Source organism: Oncorhynchus nerka, linkage group LG20 (assembly GCF_034236695.1).
Source record: "Oncorhynchus nerka isolate Pitt River linkage group LG20, Oner_Uvic_2.0, whole genome shotgun sequence".
Lineage (NCBI taxonomy): Eukaryota > Metazoa > Chordata > Actinopteri > Salmoniformes > Salmonidae > Oncorhynchus > Oncorhynchus nerka.
This window is the reverse complement of record NC_088415.1, coordinates 26070359-26081938: the sequence shown is the minus strand read 5'-3', so window position 1 is coordinate 26081938 and position 11580 is coordinate 26070359. Positions and strand designations below refer to the sequence as shown.

The following is an 11580-nucleotide window of genomic DNA, read 5'->3' as shown; positions in this document are numbered from 1 at the left end:
CACCTGTCACACCTTGACGATTTACCAACAGTTTATTTTATTGTTCCTCATAATATTTTGATATCATTCCTATTTTACAGTTCATGTGTAAACCTCTTGAAATTCAAAGGATGCTTACTAATTCCACTACTTCTACCAGAGTATTCTCTGTTCTGGCTAATTCCTGTGTGATCTTAAAGGGATGTGTATTCAAAACTCAGTGGTAGGAGAGTTACTCCTTTAACATTACCAACTGAGGGACCTATCCATGAAAGGGAACATTTCGGTGAGATTTTCATTCCCCTTTGACATAACTATTTAAGTGCCGACATCAATAATAATAAAAATATATGGAAATAATACAGGGTAAAAAAGTGTAAACCTTCTCACAAAATATAAAATGGATACATCCAAAACTTAAAATATAAGCATGTGTAGTCATGCATTTGTTCATTGGGCTGCATACGGCTTTTTCTTACATCAGTTCTTGTCTTACACGTAAAATACATTTAGATTTGCCATGTGATATCTACATTATTATTAATTTGCATGAGAGAAAAAAGTGAATTGGAAATTAGGCTCCTCCAAGAGCAGTGATGGTAAAGTACCAGATAGCAAGTTACCAAAGGGGACAGTTTGTATTTCTGAGTATATTTTTTTCCTGAACTGGAGCAGTGGCTATAAGTACTTGTATTAACACTTTTATCTAAAGTCTATAAAATAAAATCTAAACAAGTCAGATATTACAAACTGTCATAACTGCTATCAGTTTATAACAAATCACCTGCATTGTCTTATGAAGGCTTGCTAACTAACAAACCCATATTGCTTTATAAGACACTGGTAGATAACTTGTCATAGCTCAGGCTAAGTGGATGTGCCCCCTCATCACATTCAGTCAACTCCTGCTTTAGAGACTGGCGTATGTAGGCTCTTGTGATGGTTGTTTACTGTAAGGTAGCTGTAGTTCTATAGTGTCCAGTGTGTTGGCTCTATGGAGGCCCTGTCTGGGGCCCCTGTGGAGACCCTCGTTGGTGCCCAAAATGGGACCCTGATGGAGGTGCATAGGCCCCAGCACTGGGTGGACGACTGGGCTCCCCACTTCCTGACTGGTCAAGCTCAGCGCTGTCGCAGTCTGAGTCGTCGCACAGGGCCTGACTCTGAGGGGTAAAGATGGAGAGAGAAACATTATGCTAGAGGTAGATTACAGAATCAACTGAAACCTCAGAGTTATGGGAACCGTTAATCACTATCGAAGAAGAGATTGTGGTATAATAAAAAAAACTTCACACTAGAAGTTGTAGATTAGAAACTGGTGGTAAATGAATAGATAAATTATAGGTACAAGTACAGTGCCTTCAGAAAGTATTCATACTCCTTGACTTATTTCATATTTTGTAGTGTTACAGCCTGAATTAAATACAGCTGTGAAGTTGGACCCATTCCAAAATGGACCTGGGGCTTTCCCACCTGGACCCGATATGCATAAATAAAACAATTTAAATACAGAGACCCGTTCCAAACGGACCCGAGGACAACTAGACCCGTTCCGTATAGACATGGATCCAAACCAGGGCCGAGCCGAGTGAGGGAAGCAGCAGAAAATCATGTTTGATGAACCAGAGCTGGTAAAACATGAGAGGGAGAGAGCGGTGCCGCTCTAGCAAGCGGGGTAGGGGACGTACTGTGTGAGCGAGTGACATGAGAAGCAGCGAGGGAGAGACCGCAACCAATCAAGCCGACTTGTGCAATAGCAGACGAACAGCTGCTATGCAGCCCCACAGTGGAGGTGTCATAATACCCATAAAACCTAGCGGTCAAACAGCGAAATGGTTCCAATCGTTTTCCCACCATTCATTTTTCCCATAGGGGATTTTAGAAACGATTAAATTAAGGGCTGTGTTTCGTGTGGCTTGACATTTTGATAACCATGTAAATCTCTCTCAGACAAGGTGAATTTCATAAATATATTCGGCTCTATTTACTCATGTTCGAACATGCTACTTAATTAGTACAAATTTCAAAAAACATAATTCCACTTGACATTATGCGGTATTATTTGTAGGCCAGTGACACAAAATCGCAATTTAATACATTTTAAATTCAGGCTAACACAAAATGTGGAAAAGGTCGCAGGGCCCCCGCGATGTCTGAGTAAATACTATTTTTGCCATGGGGCAGAGAGAAAAAAATGGCAGTTTTATAGCTAATCTCATGCTATTTTACACAATTTGCTATAAGGCTGACATAATATTTAGCTGTTTTAGAGCACAGGGATTCTTTTTTCCCACAAATATTTGTCTTAATATTTACAAAATGTTTAATATATATTTTGATAGACCAAAGTGATATCACACCAGGTAAAAGAACAACCTCCTTTTCTTAAAAAAAAAAAGAAATGCAATTAACTGGACACCATAAAAAGCATGCATGCATTTCTAGATTTAAAACATAAAACAACATTTCTAAAACAAACATTATCCCTTAGGTCTTGCACAGCAAATACTTCAATTGTTTAACCTCTACGGAATCTTTCTGTGTGGCTAAAATGTATTATGTTGGAAACGTTGATGGAAACGCCGTTATGCGCAAATATTGATAAAATAACCATCATTTCGAAGTAAATTTGGAGTCACGTGATGATATGGTGTGTGGTTCTCCCACTACGACTCAGGAAACCATGCAGTTTATATATAGGCTACATATGAAATAAATTACGATGAACTACACAGTGTGGAAAGTACACGGTTATGAGCTTGATGCTGCTTTCCAATAAATATCGAGGGTCTTATTCTGGTGATATGATGGTCGATGCTTGACTACCGTTTAACAAATACAAATATTCTTGCTCTTATCCATAAGAATCTCATCATGTAGACTAGACAACCCGCACTGCATCTGCAAGCTGTTGGCTAGAGCGCAGGCGCCAAGACCGATGGAGGCACATTTGCTATTTAACGCAAAAGTTTTTGAGACAAAACTATCACGAAAAAGTACATTTTGTATGCACTTCGTCATCACGCACTGATTTTTTTCTCAACAAGTCCATTTAGTGGAAACATACAACTGGTGGGAAAATGCGCATATTTTATTTTTGCGGATTCTGGAGTATTCGCATGAAAATCTGTCACCAATTAGATGTAAACCTAGCTAGTAATAAAAAACATAATTCAGAATATTGACAAAAATATATATTTTAAGGGGGTTAGCCATCAGAGAAGGGGTGACAAGCCACTGACGGATTTGACAATAGATACTCAAAACAGACATATTTTTTGCCTCAAAAATTCAGTACAAACATTTGTAAAATATGGAAAATTATTAATTTGAAAATCCCAAATAAAAACATAACCTTTCTATCAGATCTTTCAGTATTCTGATGGAGTTGAGTTGACAATAGACAAAAATCTGAAGAATTTTGTGTTTTTCTGACTATTTCTTCAAGTGGTATGCACTTGAAGAAATATCTTGAAGAAACATCTTTGAAGAATTACAGTTTTGAGAAAAATATTCTTTAAAGTCACAGAGGGCTATTGCAAGAAACTACATAAGATAATTTTTCAGCTAATATCCATTATTGCACAAATATTGGGATGCTTTGCTCCAGACAACGACATTTCCAAGCATAGAACTGACATGGACATTTATAGTACTGAAAGTATTTCAAAAACAAAAACTTTTCCCTTATAAAATTCCCGTAAATGTACATTTTAAGCTCAAATAATGGAACTGAATAAAAAACATTTAACTATTAAAAAAATAGGGATTTTTAAAGCTAGGTCAAAGCTCGTGGACCCCCCCCCTCCCCCCCATCTTGCAGGGGCTGCGGGGATGTGCGCTACAAAAGTGCCAGTATCAGATTGTGTTACCTCATTAGGATTCTGTGCAGCATCTAGCAGGGCTTTGACCTGGCCCAGAGCAATTTTCCTCTCAGACAGCCCGTCAGAGCCCTGCGCCAGGTCCGTTTTGTCTGCCGGGAACTCTGACCCCTGCGACAGGAGGTCATCGCTGCGGTCGTACAGACGGTCGTCCGTGTTGGTGCTGACCACGTCCGGGGTGCCACTGTGGGAGTGGTCGGTGGTGTGACCTTCCTCGCCGTCTGACACAGAGAGGTTCTCTGAACTGAAGGTGGACCCCGACTGGCACTGGTTGATGCTGGTTGGACGTCTGGGGAGAACGAACAAGAGAGAAGAGGGAGATAAAAGAAAGGAAGAATCCACTTTTGTTTCAGTTTTGATTAATTCCATAATTAATAGTCATCATACTGTATGTCACTTGCAGATTCACTTATACTAGCAACACAAAACATCTCTGATTGGAATTACAGATGTCATTTTCATAATGGTGTCAAACCCTGTGATTCCTAAAATCATATCACAGATCAATGATGAGACAAAGGTAAATTACGGGCAGTTTTTGGGGTACTGGACTACAGCAACATTCTCACCGTCTCCGTGGCAACTCCACTTCGCTGTCAACCTCCCCCTCCTCCTCCTCCGAAGACACGCCACGCCTCTGTGGACACAGCCCATAGAACAGAGGGAGTTAGCTAAACACATTCACAGAGATGAAAGGAGAGAGTACATACTGAACATGACTAGCTTTTCATTGGGACTGTACCTGTTTGCGTGTGATGGCTGCCCTGTACAGGATAGCTGAGGGGGTGAGGTGCCCTGACGCCACCCGGGGTAACCTCACACCACTCACTCCCTCCTCCTTATAGTCCCCATCGTGGGGCAGGCGTGGGGCACCCAGCACAGACCCCCTCCCGGCGGCCACCCCCCTCCCACATGGCGAGTCTGGGCTGCTAGAGAAGGGGAATGATGCTGCGTCCTCACTGGGAGTGTTGCTATGCGGGGGCGTCTCTGTGAGGTCATCCAGACCTGCCGCTCCCCGCTCGGACCCCCCCAGGCCCGCGGAGGCACTCAGGCTGCCACCCTTCTCCAGCCCCCCCATGGTGGTCTCTCCTTTCCCCTGGCCCTCAGCTGCCAGCGTGATGCATATGAGGTCTGGGCTGGAGGAGGACAGCTGCCTCTGCTGCTGCTCGTGGCCCAGGGCCCGCAAGACTGCGCTGGGGTCCAGGAGCTGCTTAGAGGGTTCCGTGCTGAAGCTGTTGGCCTGGGCAGGGTTGTCCCCGCCAGGGGAGGGTTGAGTGGCCTTCAGGCCAGCTAGGTCCCCACTGCTGCCCTTGCCAGGCTTGCGGTGGCGGGTCTTGATCCTCCGTGAGCGGCTAGGAGACGTGGAGCCCCTGTTGGTGCAGGAGGGGATGGTGACCTGCATCACGGAGGAATCCATCTTGGGAATGATCACCTCTGACTTGAGGATGTCTGGCCTGTGATAACAGGATAGAATAGAAAACAATGGTCAGATACATTGTGATATAATCTGATTATACATTTATTTAAAGTGCTTTCAATTGGGTTACATGAGTAAGTTAATTCTGCATTGGGTTCACATTAGAACTACCCTTGCCTCCTATGCTTTTGGCTCTCGGAATTAACGCTCACCTCTTTCCAGAGGGCAGTTTCTGTGGGACGTTTCTCTTCTTGATGAGTTTGTCCATGGAGTTGGAGGAGCTAGTCTGTCTGGAGCTGTGGTGCTTGAACAGTCCTGGAAACTTCTTATCTAAAGACTGCTCTCTCCTAGGTACACATCAACACGATTAAAGTTGATTGCATGCGAAATCCAGTAACTACTCTGTTCTACATATTCTATTTCTATGACTTGTATCTTCTATAACCTTAATTACCAAATACTTATTATCCACTTATTTTCAAACACTGCCTGTTCAGTATGTCTATATACCATCTTAGCTGATATGATTGATGTGCTAAATTAGAATTTTCTTTCTAAATGATCTGAGAATTTGCTGAACAACTCCACATGCATTGAAGTGCTTTGCCTGATGGATCCACCTACTTCTGTAGCTCTTTCTCTTTGAGCTCCAGCTGCAGCATGACAGCATTGAGCTCCATGTAGAGGTTGTTGGCCCTCTCCAGTTTCCTCTCATAGTGCTCACGGATGTCCAGAGCGTGCCTGAATAGAAAACAGTGCACAAGAAGTGACATCATGTTTACGCATGAAAGAATCCAAATGCTGTGTAACAGAAATGCGCCCTGAGCCTATTTATTTGATTTTTTCCCTCCATCTCTTTCTTTCTTTTTTATATCTCCAAAGGTAGATAAAGGAAGAGTAAAGGAACTGGAGCCATTTGATGTTAGTGAAACTGCCTGTCTACATGAACCTGGACTGCTGTACTGTATTTACACAGCTCATAACAAGGCACTGGTGGCTTTCTCTTATACAATACTGGCATTGCATCACTTCCAGCAGGTAAAAGAGAAGAGTAACTCTGTCTGTCAGAGTGTTGTGGTACAGACCTGAGCTCCTCTCTGCGTCGGTTGATCAGTTCCTCGTCCAGTCGGTGCAGACAGGTCCCATCAGACTTAATCTTCTCAAAGTGCTGCTTCACCTCCTCCCGCCACTCAGCCTGCTCAACACACACACAGACTTAGGCACTCTGTGTGTGTGTGTGTGTGTGTGTGTGTGTGTGTGTGTGTGTGTGTGTGTGTGTGTGTGTTTATGTGTGTGTGTGCGTGTGCGTTTCTGTAAATGTGTTTGTTTGTGTATACATTCATTATGTTGTGTGTGTGTGGCATAGTGTCCAGTAGGCTACCTGAGACTTGAAGTATGTCTCCTGTGGGGTGGAGAGGACATCAGCTGAGGCTATATCCAGATGGAGGAGGATCTGACGGAAAGAGGGTCTATTTCTGGGTTTACAGTTCCTGCAAAACCGAGGAGTGAGAGACAAGTTTGGTATATCTCCTATATAATCATTATGGATCTACATGGGCCAAGTCTACCTAGGAAAGATTTCAAAGGAAATAATTTCCCTCTATCTATTTCCACTACCTCCTCTCTCCTCTCTCCTCTTTTCCACCATCCCTCTCTTTCTCCCCCTCCTTCCCTCCCTCCCTCCCTCCCACCATCTACACTCACCAGCACTGCCTCAGGAGGATTTTGAAGCCATCGGGGCAGCTCTTGGGGATAGGGAGGTTCAGGCTGTTGTTGCCCACCCCCCAGATGATGGCGGAGGAGTCCACATCCTTATAGGGGACCTCCCCGGTCAGCATTTCCCACAACACCACCCCAAACGACCTGCAGTTCACAACACTCTTTATATTAGTGATCACTGATCAGAGATGGAATTGCATTGGTCCTCTTTTCTATGGTCAATAAGTTGAATTCCTTTACTTACCAGATGTCCACCTTCTCTGATACGGGTTCATTCCGAATGACCTCTGGGGCCATCCAGGCCACCGTACCAGCAAAAGACATCTTCATGCTCTTATCAATGAGCTCCTTGGAGGTGCCAAAGTCAGAGATCTTCACCAAGTCATCATGTGTAATCAGCATACTGCCATGGATAGAGCAAAAAACTTTTTTTTTTAGATGTTCTTAAGCCAGAAAATACATTTTTTAATGAAAGAGCTAATTGATTTACTTTGGGGCCTTCTGGTCTATAGGCAGATGGTTTTGATAATACCCAGCACAGTGACTCACTTGGGGGACTTGAGGTCTCTGTGGATGATCTTGTGGAGGTGTAAGTAGTTCATGCCCCCGGCAATGCCCATGGCCCAGTCGATGAGTAGGGAGGGGGTGATGTTCCTGCCCGCCCTTAGCACCTCGTACAGCTGGCCCTGCGCACAGTACTCCATCAGGATACAATAGCAGGGAGCCTGGGTGCAGATACCCCTGGGGGAGTGAGAGAGGAGGTAGGAGGAATGGGGAGAGGGAGGGAGGAGGCAGTGAGACAAGTATAAAGAAGAGAACATTTGAAAAAGTCAGTGTCTGATGATGTCAGTCTTGATGGAGTGCTAGTTACTGCTGGTCAAGGCTACAATAGCTCGGACGAACAGTTGATATGTTCATAGAAATCTCTACTGCTTTCTTGGGGTCTGGGTCAGGGAGTTTTCCTCACTTGAAGGTGATTATGTTGGGGTGCTTGAGTTTGCGTAGGTGCTTGATCTCCGTCTCCTTGATGTCCCGGACTTTCTTGACAGCCACGTCCTCTCCATGGAACTTCCCCAAGAAGACGGCACCCTGGGCCCCACTGCCCACCCACTGCAGGTCTGAGATCTCCTCAAACGGAACTTCCCAGGATTCTAAAAACACAATATCAACACAAGGAAACAGTCTGTCACAGGCCATGAGCGGCAGATGGAGAGGACTCCAGGCCAGTAAGCAGACCAGCTGAGAAGTATCATATAAACCTCATCATCTGTTTATAGGAAGCTTTCCTGTGAAAAAAAGTACTTTACATCGGCAAATTAGTAGGTGTTTTACCCATGGTACCATCATAGCTACGATTTGATCAATATGCTCAGTGTACAGTACGATGGCAGTTGGGGAGAGATGTAGAGGCAAACAGCTGCACATCTCCCCAAATCTAATCTCTCCTTCCTCCATCATCTGTCATGAGAGTACATTAGATAGATGAATGACTGAGAATTTCATCACTGTGAGGAAAAAGAAGCCAGTAGGCGGGATAAGAGAGACAAGCAGGAGAATTCTTCATGAGAAGAGTTGTGGTCTCCAGGGACCTGCTGCTGTGGAGGCAGCTGCTGGTGTCATCTGTAGCTAACTGTGAATAAGTCTAGTGCACAGGTAACGTCAGCAGCATTGTAGGGGGCGTGTAAAGAGAAAGTGGGGCATGGTGGCAGGAGCGAGTGATAAACAGTGAGGAAAATGGAAGTCATTTTAGTGATGTGCCTCCATAATGAAATTAAGTCAAGTTGAACCTTTATACAGTATATAATGCATCACCATGGTGTGCAGATTTACCTCAACATCTTGACTATCTAACATTTCAAGTGACAAAAGATTCAGTGTCGTACATATCCTACGCAGAGTGAAATATTCTGAAGTGTCTCTCATGTATTGGTTAGGTATTCAGTATCCTAAAAGTATACAAACGTCTTTGTTAAACACAGGAGACCTTGTGCAAATAGTGAAGTGACATAGAATTGGCTGTTATACTCACTCCACGCACCTTCCTGGTTATGCTTGTGTTCGGTGGAGTAGGCTTTCCCGATCATGGTCCAGACGGGTTTCAGGCAGCCAAACAGCCCCTCCAGGAACCCTCCACTTCCTTGCTGCAGCCGGATGTTGTCTGATTGGCTGTGGACGGCCCCAGCCTCTGAGCTAAGCCCTGCCTCCTCCCCGCCCCCACACTGGCAGGCTTCATGCTCGTGCAACTTCAGCACGCTGTTGTCAAAGTGGGCCAGGGGCCCGTCGCTGGGGGTCGGGCTGCTGCCACAGGTGTGGGGGCACCCCTCACCTCCGCCTGACACAACTGGTGCCCCACCTGTGTCGATGCATAGCACGTTGCGGAGGACACACTGGGTGGGGGTCAGGTCGGTCTCTGGGGTGCAGGCGGGGGGGTCTGCATCCAGCCTGCGGAAGGTAGGTTCTGAGATGGGGGTGCTGAAGCCTGAGAGGGAGGGGGAGGGGGCGTGGGGCTCATGGAGGCAGGTCCCACTCATCAGGGGGTCCCACAACACAGTAAACAAGGATGTATGGGAGTAGAGAGGGAGAAGGGGAGGCCTGGATGGAGTGACACAAAGATGAATAGGAGAGGAAAAATGCAATGAGTCACTATAAATCAGTGTAATTCATTTGGCTGTTTCAAAGCTGTCCATTGATGAAATAGACCTGTATCTAGACTTCTCATTTTAAAACAGTGTGTGATATGTGATTGGCCTTGTCAGTATGGTACATAGTTGAAGTAAATTATAGATTATTGTAATCAAGTACTATGCAGAATGACTGTCTGTAACAGATGAACCATCAGACAGGAGAGGAGAGGGAGAGAAAAAAAGAAATCTTACTCTTTCTTTAAAAAAACTCCTGTGAGAGCAAGTCAAACATTACATCCAGTTTCTCCTCAATAAAGACAAAAGCCTCAATTATTCAGCAGACCACATCTTAATATTTATGAATGGGATTGAGGCAGTCAAACAGTAGCATCTCAAGCCGCCTGATCTTGCACGCTTACATGAATGTTCGCGACAGTGGTAATCAGTCTGGTAATTACAAGGCTAGCCAATGGGGAATAGTTTTATGAATGAACCAAGGACATAGCACTGACTACAAAATAGACCTGACCTTTATCCCCAGGGTGATTCCTTTAGGAGGGTCACCATAGGTCAGGATAGCCTATATCTTGTTTTACACTGTGATGGATATGGATGGTGCACTGCTGGAATCAATAAGGATGAGTACTATGCCACTCCTGGTACTGTATGCATTGAATGACACTTATGGTCCTGATACATGCTTGGCTTGATATTTTAATGTTGCAAACTATACATATACAATACTGTATGTGTTTCAGTCCTGACATTTTAGTTCTGCAGAATATGACGAAATTGCAACCCTAACCACTGAGGTGTGTGTGTGTGTGTGTGTGTGTGTGTGTGTGTGTGTGTGTGTGTGTGTGTGTGTGTGTGTGTGTGTGTGTGTGTGTGTGTGTGTGTGTGTGTGTGTGTGTGTAAGAGGGAGGGAGAGAGAATTGCCACATGTACCCAATTCATATTACAAGGTAGCCCAGTATGGGAACCGCGACTCTCGAGCGAATAGAGAGCGTGAAATGGGAAAAACACTGGGCCTGTGTGAAGGAGCTCTTTCTCACACAAGCGCAGGAAGATCCATCTTTAAATAACCACGGATGTGATGATGACACTCACTAGCATCACAGTCGACGTACGTCAATTAATGCCCGAACCGTACAAGTCCATGCCAAGTCTAACTGCCGCAGCGTCTGTAGATTTACTGAATTTTGGCACCAACATAAAATATTTCGTTAGACTATGATGCTGATGCAGAAATATGATTTTTCGTATTAATCGACGAGTATGCATTTTTTGCCAGATTGACCTGGTGGTAGCCTATGCTACTTTGAACAGAGTACATTGCATGAGGCAACGCACCTGAATATCTCATCATAATATTTTATATAATATAATTAATTGAATGACATTCCATTACCTTTCTGTCTGGTTGCTGTCGCGTTCTCAAGTAAGGGGTGGGTTCAGCTTCCTACATGTAATAATGAAGAGCAATCGTCGTTTTTTTTTCTCTCCGGGCTGTCTGTCGTTGTATTGCATGAAAGACCCTTCCCACGAGTTCACGTTATCAGAAAGAATCCCAGCGGGCAAATTGTGTTATCAATAACCGGGGACCCATGGAACGTGAGGCGCGCAGGGTTGGGGGAGGGCGGGAGCTGTCTCCTTCCTAGTGCTGAATTGACGTCACGGAGTTGCAAACCCACAAGGGGGCGTGGATATCGCCCCCACAAAACTGTATAATGGTTTCCATCTTTTCAGCAAAGTTTAATCAACTGTCTTCGTGTCATGTCTGTTCCACTGACTACTTAGTTCTGTCTTCGGAAATCTCTAAATTACACACACAATTAACGGTTCAAATGTGGTATAGCTAATAATTTGTCCACCAAGGTCTACACACCATGCATTCACTCATCAAAACGGCATTTGAATTGCAAACAACCAGCACGTTTTTACAGTTTGCTTATTTCATCCA

At 44.5% G+C, this 11580-nt stretch overlaps 1 protein-coding gene across 1 annotated transcript; it reads right to left on the bottom strand.

Moving 5' to 3' along the window:
- Positions 1-13: 13 nt before the first annotated feature.
- On the bottom strand, positions 14-11246 carry LOC115102152 (mitogen-activated protein kinase kinase kinase 12-like). Its single transcript, XM_029621768.2, has 14 exons — positions 11029-11246; positions 9023-9585; positions 7961-8144; positions 7543-7734; positions 7238-7396; positions 6979-7137; positions 6656-6764; positions 6360-6469; positions 5899-6015; positions 5487-5621; positions 4600-5311; positions 4427-4494; positions 3849-4146; positions 14-1139 (listed from the first exon to the last, which is right to left on the bottom strand). The coding sequence occupies exons 2-14, from the start codon at positions 9522-9524 to the stop codon at positions 972-974; spliced, it is 2913 nt and encodes a 970-aa protein (XP_029477628.1). The 5' UTR covers positions 9525-9585; positions 11029-11246; the 3' UTR covers positions 14-971.
- Between the last annotated feature and the right edge of the window lie 334 nt (positions 11247-11580).

Excerpts from the sequence above, each read along its gene's own strand:
- LOC115102152 (XM_029621768.2), bottom strand. The coding sequence starts at position 9,524 with ATGAGTGGGACCTGCCTCCATGAGCCCCACGCCCCCTCCCCCTCCCTC. Across the intron at positions 7,735-7,960 it reads CCCAACATAATCACCTTCAA|GGGTATCTGCACCCAGGCTC; the intron begins GTGAGGAAAACT and ends TCACTCCCCCAG. Across the intron at positions 7,138-7,237 it reads TCAGAGAAGGTGGACATCTG|GTCGTTTGGGGTGGTGTTGT; the intron begins GTAAGTAAAGGA and ends TGTGAACTGCAG.